Source organism: Nothobranchius furzeri, chromosome 11 (assembly GCF_043380555.1).
Source record: "Nothobranchius furzeri strain GRZ-AD chromosome 11, NfurGRZ-RIMD1, whole genome shotgun sequence".
Taxonomy (NCBI): Eukaryota; Metazoa; Chordata; class Actinopteri; order Cyprinodontiformes; family Nothobranchiidae; genus Nothobranchius; species Nothobranchius furzeri.
In genome coordinates this window covers 64,531,540-64,549,472 of record NC_091751.1, presented here as the reverse complement: position 1 = coordinate 64,549,472, position 17,933 = coordinate 64,531,540, and the positions used below count along the sequence as shown (strand labels likewise).

The window sequence follows — 17,933 nt, the reverse complement described above, 5'->3', positions numbered from 1 at the left end:
CGCAAGCCTCGCGATATTAGCCTCGCCTACTGGAATCAAAGCTCCGCTCGCGAGCTGGATGCTGACAGGCGCGCGGTGCGGTCATCATGCAAAGGTTACGTTGGATCCGTTTCAAGAAGCCGCTCCTCCGCAGGACCCGCACGGGGTGACAAAATGCCAGGCGTCTAGCAGTGACACAAAGACGGACGAGCCTTCGGATTCTTAGCCTGTTCGTTTGGCTGCTGCAGGTGCCAAACAATGAACGAGAGTTTGGGATTTCCGCTAACGGCAGTAGTGTGTGCGCTGGCTCCTCTCGGCGGTAAAGTGGCTTCATGAGTGTCCAAAGTAACAGTGGAAGTGGTGGTGGAAGTTTGGAGGCGACGCCATCTTGGTCGCAGCTCTCCTCGTCCCCAACGGTTTCTCAACAACACATAACGGCGACCGCAAAGAGCAAGGAAGGTACACCAGAGGTGCTCGACCAGTTCGCTGTCTCCCTAAAATGTGTTCTGTTCGGGGACAGTGCATTGGGCCGTTTCGCGTGTCGAGCTGACGTTAGTGGAAGTAAAAATGGATGTCAAGTTCACTGATGCCGAAGCCAAACGTCAGCTGTCAGATCAGTTTAGGGCCAGTCCAAGTAGCAGCCAGCCGTCATGTTTGTACGGAGGCTGCTGCTAGCTTGTTGTCTGGTTTGTGGGACTGTTCACGTCGCACACCGCTCTTGTTGCCGATGGTCGCGGTCGGATGCCATGACTGTTTATTATGTTAGTGTAATTCTGCCCCGGCCAGCTGGTAGATAAACAACGTAGCTTTGCGTGCTTCCATGAATGCACGTCCCTGCCAGTTTTCACTAAAATAGGCCCCCGGATGTTTTTCAATAGTTTAGACGATCGACATGAAGGTTTACACACGCTTACACTTTTCGAGGTTGTATTAACATACGCGGCTCTATTATTATTGGACGCGATGTTATTAAATCTCTATGAAATGTAACAGTAATATTCAATCATCAGATAATGATGAGTAATAACAAGTAAAACAATGTGTTTGTTTAATAATCCAAATGGATCAAATTTGCCCTGAGATCACCTCCCTGCTGCTCCTGGCGCTGTTCTAATTTCCATTATGCCTTTTAAGGCCTGCCTCAGAGCCAGAAGCCATGAAAAGATGACAGCCAGGAAATGTCCAACAGGGAAACAAACACTTGAGCAGCAGAAGACCTGTGTGAGCTCCCTGGGTGGAAACTGGTTGTACTAGATCAGACGGCACGTACAGTCTTACATGTATGACAGGGCTGTGTGTGATTTAATGCATTCACTGAGGTTTATTGGTGTGATTTTAGGGTGAAATAGATGGTCAGTTTTAACTTACTCCCCTCAAAGTGTTTGATTTTAGAATACTGTATGATGGAGACTTGCTGACTTGTCTCTAAGAATCTAAAATGGTCACTGTTTTATTTTGAGTTCTAGTCATTTCTCTGCCTATAGTTTCTTTGCGTGGCGTTATTTTCCTGCCGGTTGTGATGAGTTGTCGCCGATGACACCTTTGTCTTCTTGTCAGGCCCCATGGAGGAGCTGCACAGCCTGGACCCCAGGAGACAGGAGCTGCTGGAGGCCAGGTTTACAGGAGCTGTCAGCGGCAACACCGTAGGCAGCACTGGGAGCACTAGTGGAGGTGCTAAGGTAACAGCAGCACAGAAAAAAAACCCTAAAGCCTCCATCTTGAGAGATGATGCAGAAACCAGACAAGCTGAAGCAGCACCGTCGGAAAGTTTGATGTGACAAATGTAGTAAAACCAAGCCCTGGTTCCCATGATGGTAAAGCAGGTTAAAGGTTCCTGTTTTCATAAAAAGGAGTCCCAGTTCTTGGAAATGATCTTGTGTTGGAAAGTGGCCAAGCGACACGCCCTAATAGTTAAGACTCTGCATTCCTGTCAGATGTGGCAGACTGAAGGCCCGCTTCAGCCAGGCTTCTCTGTTGAGTTCGTGTCCTAAATGAAACTGTACTGACCCTGCTGTTGCACGCCGTTGTTTTTGTGTTGGTGCAGGGTCTGGCCAATGACTCTTCAAACCATAGCTATGGAAGTTTGGGCTCATCCAGCGACAAGGAGTCTGAGGTAAAGCTCACTCTGAGTTTAACACAAGAAGAGGATGTTGCTTGTTGTTGTCTCTCCCACTACCTCCACCTCTTCTTCTGCTTTCCTTCTAGAACTCTGATTTGAAAAGAGGAGGCTCTCCTGCCTACTCAGTATGTACTTTCTCTTCCTGCTGCTCTTCCCTGCCAAACACCCGTGTCTTCTGTGTTAGGTAAAACACGGGGGATTTCTGATAGTTTTTTTCCCCCTCCTTTTATTACATATTGATTCACAGACCCCGGAGAAGAAGCACTCCGAATCGTCCAGGGGGAGGAAGAGGAAAGCTGATACCTATTCTGAGAGCAGTCAAGGTACGACTGATGGCCACATTCAACCAGTTGAAACAAATTCCTGACATCCTGCTCTTAAATTTAATTGAACTTTTTCTACAGGGAAGACTCCCACACGCGGACCCAAGATCATTGATTATTTTGACGTGAGTATACAAAGTTTTTCTGCGTTTTCTCAGGAATCTTGATCATTTGAACTCAAGTCACCCCCAAATCAACATTTTTTTCCCTGATAAACTATAGAAATGCATGTCAAATCGTGCTGCAGACACGTGTAGTCAATAGTTTCGCACTTTAGTGTATTTTAGTTAAAATTTAAATTTTCTGCCTAAAACTATCAGTGTTGTGCCGTTGTCAGGTAAAAACTGCAATGCATTTGAATTTAAATCTGCCATCCATATTGGCTAAGAGGTATACTATGATGTAAACTGGTACCATATGATGTCACAGTGTCGTTGTGAGCCTGTGTGTGTGTGTGTGTGTGTGTGTTAGCGGCTCCGCCCTCTCGGTCTGCTAGGCAACAGCATTTGTTGCATTTTTCAAACAGGAAGTGGGAGTGAAGTAAGTTTCTTGTAGGGGGTGACTTGCTCTTTAAGTTTATTCTCTCTGGAAAGTTCCAGGGTGGAAATGGATCAAGTCCAGTTCGAGGTCTCCCGTCCGTCCGCCGATCTCCACAGAGCTCCCACTCTGCTCCGAGTTCTATCGTGAGGATTCCTGAGTTAACCCTTGCCCGGGGAATTTTGACGTGATTATCTATGTGTGTGTCAGAAAAGGTTCGTGTTAAAAAAAAAGACTTTTGTTTTTGTAGGTCCGACAGAATAGCTCCTCTCCCACCAGTCTTTGCTTTGTGGAACACGGTCTTAAAGCGTCTTTAAGCAGATGTGTCCAGGTACAAAAGCTCGCTTGTCCTCATCATAAATACACGATATAGTGGGTGCAACATGTCTTACATGTACCTCTGCTTGTTTCCTGCTTCTAGACTGAGCTGACAGGCCTGAAACTCGCTGCCCTGGAGAGCAACAAGAGTCTGGACCTGGAGAAGAAAGAGGGCCGAATAGATGACCTGCTGAGAGTGTGTTCTGTCTTCTAAACGTCTACGATGTTTATCAGTTGTTTTGGACCACACGTGTGAGTTTTATTCTGTCCCTCCTATGCTCCGTCCAACAGGCTAATTGTGACTTACGGAGACAGATTGATGAACAACAAAAGCTCCTGGAGAAATACAAGGAGAGACTGAACAAGTGCATAACCATGAGCAAGAAGCTACTAATGGAAAAGGTTTGTGTTGCTCCAAGTCAACAGGTTTAGATCCGAGCCACAGCGACGTACAAAGACGTACAAGTCTAGTTGGGTCATCAAACTGAACTGATGATGAATTTACTCTGTTTGCATTCGAAATCTCTGTGATGTGTAGCGTAGCGCGCTAGCCTGAGCGTCCTGCAGCTAAAGCCACTAACTCAGTAGGCTGACACTGATAGCTTGTTACAGCCACACACAAGAGTAAATAAACAACTTGAGGCAACTATTAATTACATTCTTGATATTAACATGTTTATTAATGTACTTCCTGAATGAGTGATGTTTTTTGGCAGGTAAACTAAGAAAATGGCAAATGCAGAAAGAAAGTGATGCATTAATAATAATAATGATAATAATTAGGTGCAACTTGGATTTGTTCATTTTTTTCTCATTTTAATGCATTGCTGAATTATCGGATCATCTGAATCAGCAGGTACTCAAAATCAAACGACTTGGATCAGCAGCATAAAGTTGAACATCCACAGCAGCCACCTGTTGCCTTCATTTCTGTTGTTTCTGTACGTGGATGCATTTTCTGCATGGAGGTGTAACTTACGTTTTAGGATGTTTATCACATTGATATTGTGGCTCTGGAGCATTGTTCGTTTTAGTTGAAACACCATCGTAACACCGTCCCTCTCAGCTCATACTGCTGATAAACGATTGACCTTCTCAGTGGTACAGTGTCCGCCCTGGGACGGGGAGATCTGGGTTCAGATCCCGGTTGGGTCATACCAAAGACCTTAACAATGAGACTAGGGCTGAGCAATAAATCGAAAATTTAACGTTATCAAAATTTTCGACTTTTATCGAGAGAATTTTTCCCATGTCAACAAATTTGGTAATAAAAATAAAATGAGAAGATGTGTGTAGGTTGGTAACGTTCATGTCCCTCTAAGAAGCTGTACCACCTTGAGTCACAGAAATGTCACTAAATAGTTCCTGAGTGCGGCCATAGCTGCAGGTCACCACGCCCCACCAGTGTTGGGCAAGTTACTTCAAAACTGTAATGCATTATTTATTACTTGTTACCCTCATTTTTAAGTAATTCATTACATTACACTATTACTGATTTTAAAATGTAAGGCATTACACTACTTATGCATTATGTAGCGTCATTAAGGTCCTCTAATTTGTGACAAAGGTCACATTTTCCCAGCTAGTATGTAGTAACACGCTACAATTACTTTAAGTTACTTTCACCAATACAACTTCAATATGAATCTGGTAATGTGACGCTCAGTGAGCTCATGACATATATGTGGAAGGTGATGTGGTGTCTGAGCTAGGATTGCTGTTAAAAACAGTCCGATATGCTTTAAAATGATTGTTTATTAAATAAAAGCAACAACAATCTGTACTCTCAGCACGCTGCCATCTTATATTAACTGAGCAGGGAGTGAGGTGGTGGGGGCTCCAAGCCTATATTTGCCTTGGTCCCCAAATGCCTTGATACGGCCCTGGATGTGGGACTGACTTCTGGGGTGATCTGATTCTATCACATGTATAAATATTAAATGTTTATTTATTATTGCTTTTCACTGGTAAAAATGTGTATTGGGGATAAATCTACCTACTTTTTTTCTTTTCAAGCACTTTGTTTTGTTTTCTTGATTTTATTTGAATAATTTCCTGCCCTGTCTCTCTCTAACCTTCCTGCATGCTGCATGTTTTCTCCGTCTTCCAGAAAAACTGTTTCCTAGATTTTCTACTTTCTAACTAATCAGCCAAAGGGATCTACCGAACGCATAAAAAGCTTAATATGCGCTCCAGCAACAATGAGCTGAAATCACTGGGGCACAGATTATGAACTCAGCTGAAAATTACATGAAGTACCAGAGAATATGAGCTGATATAAACGATCGCAAATGAATGACTTTGTTTTGGTGGAGCGATTTTGTGAACATAACAGCGGCCGCGCGCAGGACGCAGCTGGAGTATTTGAGCCGTCACCGCTGCGTCCTCTCTGCTCATAGAATGCCCGCAAAGCTGAGTCCATAAATGACGCATATATGTAGATACTGGATCTTTTTTCAGGCTTCCCGCAATTTGACTTTTTAGGAAATCCACATCTTGATTCTGGGTTTAAAAATGCATTGTAATTACTGCGTTACTGACAATTGTACCGAGTAAATATTACCATTTTCTTTCCCTGTAATGCCTTACATTACCACATTACAGCAAAAAGCAATGCATTACAGTAATTAATTACTTTTGTACCGCGTTACTCCCAACACTGCTCCCCACGGGGATGGGTCAAATGCGGAGATGAATTTCACTGATGTGTGATGACTAATGGGACTTTAACTTTAAACCTTCAGCCTCTGTCTGGCTTCCTTCCACAGAGCACCCAGGAGAAGCAGTCATGTCGTGAGAAGAGCATGCGAGATCGCCTCCGCCTCGGTCACTTCACCACCGTCCGACACGGCGCCTCCTACACAGAGCAGTGGACCGACGGACACGCGTTTCAAAACCTCATCAAGTGAGACCAGAATCCTTCAGACATGGATTCGTTTTCTGAGCCTGTTTGATTTGACAGCCTGGACCTTTGACCTGTTCTCTCTCTCTCCGGTTTGTTTTCCTATTGCAGGCAGCAGGAGAGCATCAACCAGCAGAGGGAGGACATCGAGCGACAGAGGAAACTGCTTGCCAAGAGGAAGCCTCCAAACCCTGCATCTCCCTCCCTCTCTGTGGCTTCCACTTCTGAGCCCAAGCAGCGCAAAACTAAGGTGGTCAATGGCAACGACTCGGACCCCTTCCTCAAGCCCTCGCTGCCTCAGCTGTGAGTAGAGAGATCATCTCAGGATGCTGCACAGTAAAGCTAGTCACACAAACTTTAATTAATCTTATCAATAAGGCTGAACCAAGCTTATGAATACAGTTTTTATTCTGTGAGGAGACTTAGATGTTCATGTTCCACAGCCTGACACTTGCTGAATACCATGAGCAGGAAGAAATCTTTAAGCTTCGCCTTGGACACTTAAAAAAGGTCAGTTTTAGAGTTTAGACCTGCTTCCAACACCGAGTCAGACTGAGACATTTCTCTGGATTCTTTTAAAAAGGCCAACTAAACATGAGTGTTGTGTGGATTCTCTGTGATGGGTGTCCAGGAGGAAGCTGAGATCCAGGCAGAGCTGGAGCGTTTGGAGCGGGTGAGGAACCTTCACATCAGAGAGCTGAAGAGGATAAACAATGAGGACAGCTCAGCGTGAGTGCATTCAGGGTTAGGGTTCCATTCAGGAGAACCAGGTGGCCTTTAGACATTTTTAAAGACAACACAACTATCCAGAGCGCGATCTAATTTAGATATTTTACAAAACTACTTGGCAAACACAATTCTGGCTCTAACTCGGCCTGATTTACAGATGATGCGCTACAGTTTGACGTGGTAGAAGCTGAGATGAATTGACAACACATCGTCTGAGCACTAATAGAAAATAAGAGCTGTTTAAAACAATCAGTTTTGCTGTGAGGCGTCTAAAGCAAACTCCTGACAGATCTACATCATACCATCACTTAACGTTGATGGACTCACCCATCTTGACTTGTGACGGGGAAGGCTGATGTTGGTTTAGTGTCCAGGAAACGGCAGAGAACGTCTCGGCTAGTAGAAGCTAACCGTTAGCATTAGCAACTCCACCACACAGCAGAACTCCTCCAGGCTTATGTTATTTGTGGAGATTGAACGTCAACGTAGCAGAGCAGTCAGTGCTAGTCGTGTTGGTGTTAGCCCATCAGAGGAGAAGCGTCCAAATGTGGAAATAAGACTCCTAATCCTGCCGTCTGAAGCTGCTTTCTCCTCCAGCTGACTTCTCTGTGCTGTCACGGGTGCACCAGGGCTTTTTTCCCCAGAGTACGACTTACAAGGCATTCAATCCTCCTGGAGACCACTGAAAATGGAGTGAAGGACGTTATCTTGTTTTGGCTTCTTTTAACAAATCAACGTAGCAGTCAGAGAAAATCTCCTTTGTCACACCTTTCAGTCGTTATGGAGACACAGAAAAATGAACACAATCGTCTCGCCTTCATCATCACAGACTGAGAGCTTCACAAGAAGCGGCGTTGAAGAAGGATTTTAATGTGCTTTCTTTTTAAATGCTCAGAAGTTCCTTTTGCAGTAAAGCCATGGCGGGCAGATAGGTGTGTTATAGATGTGAGATGGTGATTGAGTTGTTTTTGTCCTGCTGGAGTCCTGTTCCCATCTTCTGTCCCTCTGTTCACTTTTGTTTGCTTATCTGGATCACGGGGGTGGCAACTCCAGGAGAGAGGCCCAAACCTTCCTTTCCCCATCAGCCTCCACCAGCAGGATCCCAAGGTGTTTCCTGGCTAGTGTGGAGACATAATCCCTCCAACGTGTCCTGAGTCAGCCTGGGGACCTGCTGCCAGCAGGACATGCCCAGAAGACCCCAGAGTGCTGTGGTTCGAGCACCATCTAACACCCATCCCACAGTCTTGGTCTGCCCCTGAGTCAGCAGTGGACCGGACCCTTTATAGTCCTCCTGTAGGTGGGGAGTCCACAGGTGGATGACTGGACTGGGTAGTCTGGTTCTTGGCTTGTTCTCTCATAAAGGTTCTTTTGATTCCTTCATGAGACCAGTTTGTCCTGAGAGACCCCACCAGGGGACAAAGTACCATATACAACATGGTTCCTAGGATGATACGAATGCACACAAACTGTGGTAGGAAGACTTTTCTTTGATGTAGGGATGCAACGATGCCACTTTTTTCCAAACTGATACTTGAATCTGAGGACTCGCCAATGCAATTACTAGTAATGAGTTGATGAAGCCTGCTGAAGAGTTTCAGCACATTACCCAAACTGTGTCAACGCTGTGGCACCGTTTGTCTACTGACACCTGCTGGACCATGAACATCTTTGCAGACTAGACTCTGCTGACATCAAGTCCTGCTGAGCCGTTTACCCAATGTGGGCCAGTCTGATCGGCACCCACGGCCAATTTCCGCATGCGTTTTTTTCCTGTGACGTCTCAGCATTGACGGCATTCTTTTATTATTGTATGAAAGTTCAGTTGAACAAATGCGACATTTAACCTGCAGAAAATAAAATGAATGATGTAAAAAAGGAATAAAAAAAACTAAAATCTGATGGATCAAGCACAAAAGGAGAGGAAAAAGATGAAACGAGGAAATAAAACGAAATAAAAAGAACAAAATGCTTCCTCACGGACCACATTCTGTGTTCTCTCTGGCTCCATGATGTATCAGTGGAATCATTTAGCTTCAAATGTGTCCTTTTTGACAGAAACTCATCCCGTTGACAGGCAGAGACGCTCCTCCGTTTAAACACGGTCCGGTACTTCACTGACCAGCGAAACTGCAGCTGTATCAGTCACGTGACTACCTCCTAAATGACACGCGCACTGACAAGGGGTCTCGCTCTATGAGCTAGATACACGCGCTGACGCATCAGTGTTGCTGGACCCATCACTACCGATTAGATACTTCTACTACACAAAACAATGCAATGAATTGGAATACAGGTTTTATTTTCTTCTCTTCTTTCAACAGGAATAGACTGAGGTAGAGAAAAAATAAAATATATTGATAGAAATGATCACAAAACTAAAATATTGGGTGAACAGAAATGGCAATTTACAGTGAAGCCACTTACAAGTATCAGTGCATCCCTACTTTGATGGGAAATGAGTGACTATCACTGCGTAAAAGACAAATGACACCATAACGATTAAAATGTCAGCACTGTTGTGCATCCGTGTGTCCAGCTTGAATGCTAAACACATCCTCCCTCCAATCAGCTTTGAGTTGTAGTTATTCTGTTCCACATGAGCTTTAAAATGAGTGGATCCTTGTTTTTCTGGAGGAAAATGAGCAGAAGAGGAAGTGTGTGAGTCAGAGAAAGAGCTCCTTTCAGCCTCAGCTGATCATCAGTCACTGAGCACAGGATGTTGGTCTGAGCCAACAGGCAACGCGAACAACGGTCTTGTGCAAAATGATCTGCAACAAAACGTTTGAACTGCTGAACTTGTTCTCCTCACAGATTTAAAGACCATCCTACTCTGAATGAGAGGTACCTGCTGCTGCACCTGCTGGGCAGAGGCGGCTTCAGTGAAGTCTACAAGGTAACGCTCGCTTCAGCACTACTCGTTTGTTTAAAAGCATGTTTGAAGGCCAAGTGTGTGTGTGTGTGTTTGCTTATTTGCCACATGCAGGCTTTTGACCTGTTCGAACAGCGATATGCAGCGGTTAAAATCCACCAGCTCAACAAGAACTGGAGAGAGGAGAAGAAGGAAAACTACCACAAGTAGGTCTCACTTATGCTCACATCTGCACAAGAGCTGTGTAGGAGGAATTCTAGTCGGCACTTGTGGCAGTAATGTTGTTACTTGTGATAGGATCACCCCAGACTCTTGTAAATGTCACACACACACACACACACACACACACACACACACACACACACACACACACACACACACACACACACACACACACACACACACACACACACACTTTGACTCTTCTTCTTTTTCAGGCATGCATGCAGGGAGTACCGGATACACAAGCAGCTGGACCATCCCAGAATAGTCAAACTGTATGACTATTTCTCCTTGGATACTGACACGTGAGTGACCTCTGCTTGCTGCAGTCCTGCTGTGTTCACACATCCCGAGGTGGTTCCCCCCATAACCGTTCGAGCTTCAGGTTTACAGCATGAACAGTTTGTGTTTAGAATTGATCTGATCTGATCAAGCCCTGACCCTGACCTCTGACCTATGGGGTGAAGGGGTGCCTTTTCTTGTACTTCAGGCCTGTTTTCCTGCTCTGGAAGAAACCACTTTTAAGAACTTGCTAAGCTCTATTTTCAGCTCCTGAGTGATTGTTTCCCGTCATCAGATTCTGCACAGTCCTGGAGTTCTGTGAGGGAAACGACTTGGACTTCTACCTGAAGCAAAATAAGCTGATGCCAGAGAAAGAGGCCCGCTCTATTGTCATGCAGATAGTCAGCGCTCTGCGTTACCTCAACGAAATCAAACCTCCCATCATCCACTACGACCTTAAACCAGGTGTCCAGAAAGACGCCATTGGAAAACCGTATTCATCCGAGTCAGGTGACCTGTTGAGTACTCATTGGTTCTGTTTGTGTGCTGCATAGGTAACATCTTGTTGGTGGACGGTACCGCGTGTGGCGAAATTAAAATCACAGACTTTGGTCTGTCCAAGATCATGGACGATGATAATTATGGTGTAGATGGGATGGACCTGACGTCGCAGGGGGCTGGTACCTACTGGTGAGATGCTCGAACTCCTAAAGTCCCATCAACACATCAACTGAGCCTTTACACACACACACACACACCTTAGGCCTAGTCCACACGTAGCCGGTTTTTTTAACGAATATCCGCTCCTCCAAAACCTTGCATCCACACCACCCCGTTTTAAAAAAACGTAGGTGGTAGTCCACACGTACCCGGATAAATACGTTGTTAAGGACATGCCAGACCTGTAGGTGGCAGTACTTCCTCCGTTCTTAACCTCGTCCTTCGTCTGTGGTCTTCCGCAAGGAGCAGTAATTCTGCTTGCAAAAACAAACGAGCAAAAAGCGCTTGGACAATTGATAAAGCGAGCGCAGCTCTGAGGGCATCCATGCTGTCGGCTAGTGTAAACACAGGTCGCACACGTGATGTCAGCATTTTCTGTCGTGGAAAGTGACGTTGCGGACCTTAAAGCTCCGGTTTTGTCTGTCCACACGCAGACACCCAAAACGGAGAAAACGTAGATCTTCAATTTGGCCGGAGTTTTTAAAAAGATCCGTTTTCGTGTGAAAAAACTCCGTTTTCGTGTGGATGACAGGCCAAAAGAAATATCTACGTTTTGGCAGATCCCCGGCTACGTGTGGACAGGGCCTTGGTATCGCCTGGTGTTGAGAAGTGGTGTCTGTTTTGGTCAAATCCTAAAAGTACCTTTATGCAGGCTCTCGTAGTATCACTGATCTCTAAAGATCTGTTATGATCAACTTGGCTACTAACACATGATGTTAGTAGCCAAGTTGTGATTGCTAACATCCATTAGCCATGGTGGCCATCTTCATTCAAGTTGACACCAGAAGTGAAGCTGTTGTAGCTGTGGTTCATGGACAAACTCCTGGATGGACACAAGCAAAGCCTTTCATTGGCTGTAGCTAAATGTGTTCTGGTCCGGTTAGGTACCTCCCACCGGAGTGTTTTGTGGTGGGGAAGGAACCACCTAAGATCTCGAACAAAGTGGACGTCTGGTCTGTGGGGGTGATCTTCTTCCAATGCCTCTATGGGCGCAAGGTACAGCATCAACCCGGTGTGCATGTGCAGCTTTTGGGTGTTTGTGGAGTTGTGGAAACATCTCTGTTGTGTTGTGTTTCCAGCCGTTTGGCCATAATCAGTCCCAGCAGGACATCCTTCAGGAAAACACCATCCTCAAAGCCACAGAGGTCCAGTTTCCAGCTAAACCCCAGGCCAGCACCGAGGCCAAGGTGACGCTCATGATTGTTTATGGACTCTAGAAGGCGCTATAACAGTAATGATGAGGTTTTTCTCTACCAGCTCCTTTTTAATGTAGTCATCTAAAAGAATTGAGTTTATCTGAGTTTATTGTGGTGTTTAAAAACCACCATTTTAAAACAGATCAAACTATGAATCCAGCTGTTCATATTTTCATTGCTCTATTTATGTGTCCATGTTCCTAAAGCTGTATTAGCAAATCTGCAAATCAAGCTAGCTCAAAACATGTTTTCTTGCCTCTTAATCAGAATTTTTTTGGACTTAATTCATTTCATTGAAGCCCCCTTTTCTCATAACGAACACAAGACGTTGACCACTAAAAATGACTCTTTGGTGACTAGAGCATGACGAGACACGCATGACCGTAATTTTCCGAAGTCAAGTTTTGACCCCTGCACTTTTTACCATCCAAAAACAGTTTTACTTTATATTAAATTGACACTGGTTGAGCACTAGGACAAAGCGGAAAACAACCGTTTGTGTTGAAGTCTGTTTCCCATTAGAGCATACTGTAAAGATCCCCCCCCCATGTCCCCTGCACTTCTGAAGTGAAAATTACGTACACGCAAAGGGTTTCGTTGACGAGCCTTATTCTTAAATGCACATTTCTTCCTGTCTCACAAAGCTAAAAGTAATGGTGCTGCCGCTGCAGTCATGCTTTTGGGCAGATAGAAGAAGGAAATGACGGTTTTTAACCGGCTTTATCAGAACACATTTAAGAAGAGTGTTTTGAAGTCAGTGGCTCAGGATTATTTTCTCTGCTCCCTGGTTCCTAGAAAATGGGCTCGACACACGGGAGGCGACATCGCCTCTCCTCCATTCATTTTCAATGAGACATGCGCGACAAAGCGATAATCGCGGGTCTCCCTCCTACTAAGCGAAATGTGAAAAACGTGTGTGTGAAATTTTGCGCTTGTGCACGTGTCGTGCACAGGCGACCCAGCGACGCGATCCCAGAAAGTTGAAACATTTTCAACTTTTCATCGCTGTCGCTCGGACGAGGACCAATCAACGGAGGTTTCATTCACTGACCAATGAGCGTGCATGATGCTCCGTACACCTCAGAGCAAACATGGAGGAGAAGTTTATTATTATGTTTTATAGTAAAATCAGAAGTAAGCTTTCACATAACTCTAGCAGCACCTTGTGAAACATCATATCTACCACTTTATTACCTCTGAACAGCTTAAATAACCTTCATTCCCTCCAACCTGACACAGCCAATCAAAACAACGGAAGTTTCGATTTCGCCATGGAACAGAACGCGTGGACGGCTTTGCCGCTGGCCGCTGCCGCGGGTCGCCTCCCGTGTGTCAGGTAATAAAAGCGACAGCGACAAATTTTGCTGATCGCGGTCGTTTGTCGCCTCCCGTGTGTCGAGCCCATAACGGGTGACATTCCTGCTTTTTAACAGTTTAAGCCCATTTAAATGTTAATGAGCATCTCTGTTGATGCTCAACAGCAGAACTGGGTTATTTATATAAATTCTGTAGGCTCGTGAAAATGCACAACACTATGGGTGCTATGGAAAAACATTACTGCATTTAAGTAGATGGACTTTGCCAAAGTATACATTTAAAGACACTAAAGCCTGGGGCACACCTGAGGCGGACGCTCGTGTCTTCATTTGAAATGGAAGCCATTATAGTTGATGAGAGTGGGCACAGGGGGAGCGCCGCATCTCGGTGCTGAAGATGGGCACCAGCTCTATCTCAAACACCGCGTCGCGGCTCTTTACGACATTGTGGAGTACTTTACAACAGACGTTCCAACGCGGCTTTCCAGCACAAACCTAACCGCAGTTTTGATCACTTTAAAGTGACAGCGTGTGTTTTTCCTGGTGATAGGGGCAGTTGATACCTAAATTGTTGCAAGCAAGCAGTAGTTTTGTGTTGGAGTAAGACCTTACCTACGGATGTCCATTATGGTCCAAAAGCCCTGGGGAGGGCAAACTTCAGCAAAATAACGAGCACAGCCGACTCTTTTATCAATGGCAACAAGTGAAGAGGTAAATGTGTAACTCAAGGCGTATGAATGGTGAAAGTTTGATAACTGTTTGTTACAAATCAGTAAATGTGTTTTGTCCTCAAGGGCTCCCATAGAAGGAAACATGACATCTAATATGGCGTTGCCCTGAGACTTAGACCCGCTCCCATGTATTGTAGACCTGATTTTTATGGTTATGTGTTAAGAAGCTGCCAATTTTTTCCCATAACTGGGCATCAATGAATTCATTTCGTTTTATTTTTATTATAAATTAAGAGCTTGAGTTTACAATAATATCCATGTCTAATGTTTGATTCTCTGCCTCATTATTTTTAATAAAAAATAGTTTGGGGCAAATTTTCTTGGAACGATTTAAAATGCGATAAAGTTTAATTAATCACAAAGCTTCTAGTTCATTAGATGACTTTTTCATCGAGTCCCACCCCTATTTATTATATTTAAATATTGAGTAGAATACTCTGTATGCTTCCTAAGAGTCCGTTCTGTTAAGGAAAGAAAATCATACATTTCATCTGTGAAAATCTACTGAATGATGCACACATCTGCATCAATGAATAATATACAGGATACCAGTCTGGGGATTATTGTTTTACTGGAGAAATCTGGGCCAGCTAAGAATAAATAATGTTTGTGTGAAACTCCCTCCAGTAGCTCGGAGTACAGGAATGACATACATTCATGTGTTAGATTATTACTCTTATTTCTCTATGAAACTTAAAACAAAAATCTTTGTCGACTAAAACTAAGATGCCCGACAAAAGCATTTATCCAGAAACTTCAACACAGCTCAGACCGCACTTCCCTGGGTCCTCCCTTCATTACACTCATGTAATTAGCAGCAGAACAGGATTGGTGTGAGAGGTTCATACTAGGGATGAGCGAGTACACCACTATCTGTATCTGTACTCGGAGTGGGAGTGGCCTAACTCAGAAGTGGGTGTGGTTTAACCGGAAGTTGGTGTGGTTGACATCAATACGTTATTTTAAGTCTGATCAGAAGTTGATATGTGTATTGTTTATTTGAAAACTATTTACAGAGCAGCCTCAGAGTTGAGCTTAAATGTTTTTGATCACAATAGTAAAGGAACTATTACAGAACAAGTTTTTCAATAAAATCAGAACTTTAATATTTAAGTGCATGAATTAAGAGAGAGAGAGAAGAAAAGATCTTTTCTATAGCGCCTCTCACGATAAAAATCACGAGGCGCTTCACAAAAACAAAACATGTAAAATAGAAAAAAGAATTTAGAAAATGATTAAAATATATTTAAAATGAGCAAAAAAATAGACAATTGTGATTAAAAAATGTAAAGAAAGAGAGAGAATGAATAGGAAAGAGGGAGTGGATCCTGAGGAAGACGAGAGAGAGAGGGAGGAAAAAAAACCCGACTGGAGCGGAGGCAGTGACCGACGCAGCACGAGCCGTTTTCAGCTCTGTCTTGTCAAATGCACCACGTACGTTACGAAAAAAGTTACTTTAAATAACTTTAAAGTAACTTTAAAAAGAAGCAAACTGAAGAAAACATAGGGAGTACTGAAGAAAGGTGAACAGTGAAGCAAGCACAGAGAGATCCGTTACTGTCTGTGTGTGTGGGTGTGGGTGTGGATGGATGGATGGATGGACCGGACGCGGACTGAGCTGCCGGCTGCTGAGTTTTGTGTGTAGGGAGGGGCGGACGCTCTATGTGACTGGCCAATCACAGAGCATGAAGACAGTCAGTTACCCAATGAGGATTTCCCTTCAGCACGATTACAGATATTTATGAGTTTTACTCGTTTCATGCTCGTACTCATCAAAAATGCTTTATCCGTACCAGATACTCATCTGAAACGAGTATCCGGCTCATCCCTAGTTCATGCTCAATAATACCAGAGAGGGAGAAACAGCCAGCTGCTACCACTTCAGCTTCAGGACAAACTACCAGAGTCCCAAACAGAAAAACGGTTGGACCAGAAAACGACAACTGCTGTTTAGTGCTCCCTTGTTCACTCTGGCAATGCGGGTTTCTGGTATCGGGGGCGTGGCCTAGAGATGATACCTGATGGGAGGGGTGAGAGTTTTGTGACTGCTTGTGTTTGAAAGCTAGCTTGTTTTGCAGATATGTCATTGCAGCTTTATGTCTGAAGGTCATGGGACAATAAGCCAGGATGTCTCTCGTGTCCTAAAACTGTCTCCTGTCCTTTAGGCGTTTATCCGCCGCTGTCTGGCGTACCGAAAGGAGGACCGATATGACGTTCACCAGCTGTGTTCCGACTCCTACCTTCTCCCTCACATGAGACGTTCCAACTCCTCCGGCTCCCTGCAACCCTCTGCCTCATCCCTCCCCCCCACCTACTGACTGGCCAGACTGATGGGACCCTCAGGTCAAACTCCAGGCAGGATCGTCTCAGTCGCAGGATAATGGAGGCCGGTGCTTTTTGCATATTTTTTCTCCCAATCTATTTTTGAAGTGGATAAAGGAAAGGACAGATCAAATGGACAAAGGAGGATGTTGCCTGTGAACTCGGCTCTGTGACTCGGCACTAAGCATGACTTAGGACAAGAACAGAAACGGATGGAAGCAAAAGAGTTTTGTTTAAAACAAGAAACGAATGAAGCAAGCACTTTTGCTTCTGGACTTATCCCAGCTGTGTAGGACCTCCCAGAGGCTCCGCCCACACCTGCTCCCTGTAGCTCCGCCCACACGCATCAGCATCCTGATCAGGCCTCTGTTCCCTCGTGTTGCTCTGGACTACACATGTCCATTCTAATAAGGCACAACAATAATGGTTGCATGTCATCAACCGTGCACGCTCCAGGGAACCATTTAAACATGACGTCATAACCCTGATAGAACTTGTTAGATTTACCCTTCTAATCCAGGTCTCGTTTATCGTAGATTCGACTCAACGCTCCGCCTTGTGGCCTAGTTCAAATTTAATGCATTGCCTGTCTGCTGAAAGCATTTGTGTTTCAGTCTTAATGCTTTTTTTTTTTGTTCAGGTATAAGTCTGAATGTCTGAGGGCGGATTGTTGCAATGCAGTGTTGTAGATGTCTTCGTCTACCCTTCTGAAGAGAACTGGACTCAACACAAGCTGAGAAAAGCCACTTACTGTTGTGCAGAACCCGTCAGATGATGCATTGTACATTTCATGTTCAGAGGGCATAACTTAATGGAAGACATATTATAACGAAGCTTTTCTCACTTTTTAGTTTGTTTTCATTCTAACGCTGATCTCAGTTCGCTGCTATAAATGTTGCTTTTAGTTTAACGTGAACGACTTTCATCGTGCATCAGTGCATACTTGAACTGTGGTAACAGGAAGTTTCCAGAGCTCGTACAACGTGTTCTGCTGCAGCCGACACCCAACATCTATCTGCATTTTCTTTGAGCGTAAAAGTCCAACAGACCTGATGCAGAGGGAAGACCCAGTATGCTGTTCATAGCAGGGCTCGCGAGCACGCTCCATGTTGGCTGACTTACTGCATAATTAACTTAATCTGGAGGTCAAATTGATATATCAAAGTGTTTGTGTAAATAAAACTTTTACCTGTATGAAGGTGTGGTAGTTGTAAACAACACAGCGTTGTCTCTGGATGGCAGTATTACATGTTTAAGTTTGTCTGCAGATTAAATTCACTTGGGTGACCTTAAATGAGAAACTATTTTCTACCCGTTTTTTTAATGATCAGTCACTCTGAGCTTAACATGCAGGCTGAGCATGAAAGT

The 17,933-nt window shown here is 44.4% G+C and overlaps 1 protein-coding gene across 7 annotated transcripts; it reads left to right on the top strand.

The window, feature by feature from the left end:
* LOC107384305 (serine/threonine-protein kinase tousled-like 1-B) lies at window positions 1-17,759 on the top strand. Of its 7 annotated transcripts, none has more exons than XM_015957490.3 (22): window positions 1-438; window positions 1,537-1,658; window positions 2,024-2,092; window positions 2,185-2,223; window positions 2,346-2,421; window positions 2,503-2,546; window positions 3,021-3,104; window positions 3,209-3,289; window positions 3,380-3,472; window positions 3,568-3,678; window positions 6,045-6,181; window positions 6,290-6,481; window positions 6,622-6,688; window positions 6,810-6,907; window positions 9,719-9,800; window positions 9,891-9,982; window positions 10,214-10,303; window positions 10,576-10,745; window positions 10,835-10,970; window positions 11,885-11,996; window positions 12,080-12,187; window positions 16,409-17,759. In XM_015957490.3, exons 1-22 carry the CDS (start codon window positions 312-314, stop codon window positions 16,559-16,561), a joined length of 2,283 nt encoding a protein of 760 aa, XP_015812976.1. In that variant the 5' UTR covers window positions 1-311; the 3' UTR covers window positions 16,562-17,759. The 7 variants fall into 7 exon arrangements, with proteins under 7 accessions (XP_015812976.1, XP_015812975.1, XP_015812980.1 ...); XM_015957489.3 differs by having other exon boundaries at window positions 3,015-3,104; XM_015957494.3 differs by having other exon boundaries at window positions 1-449; window positions 3,015-3,104.
* Window positions 17,760-17,933: the final 174 nt, after the last annotated feature.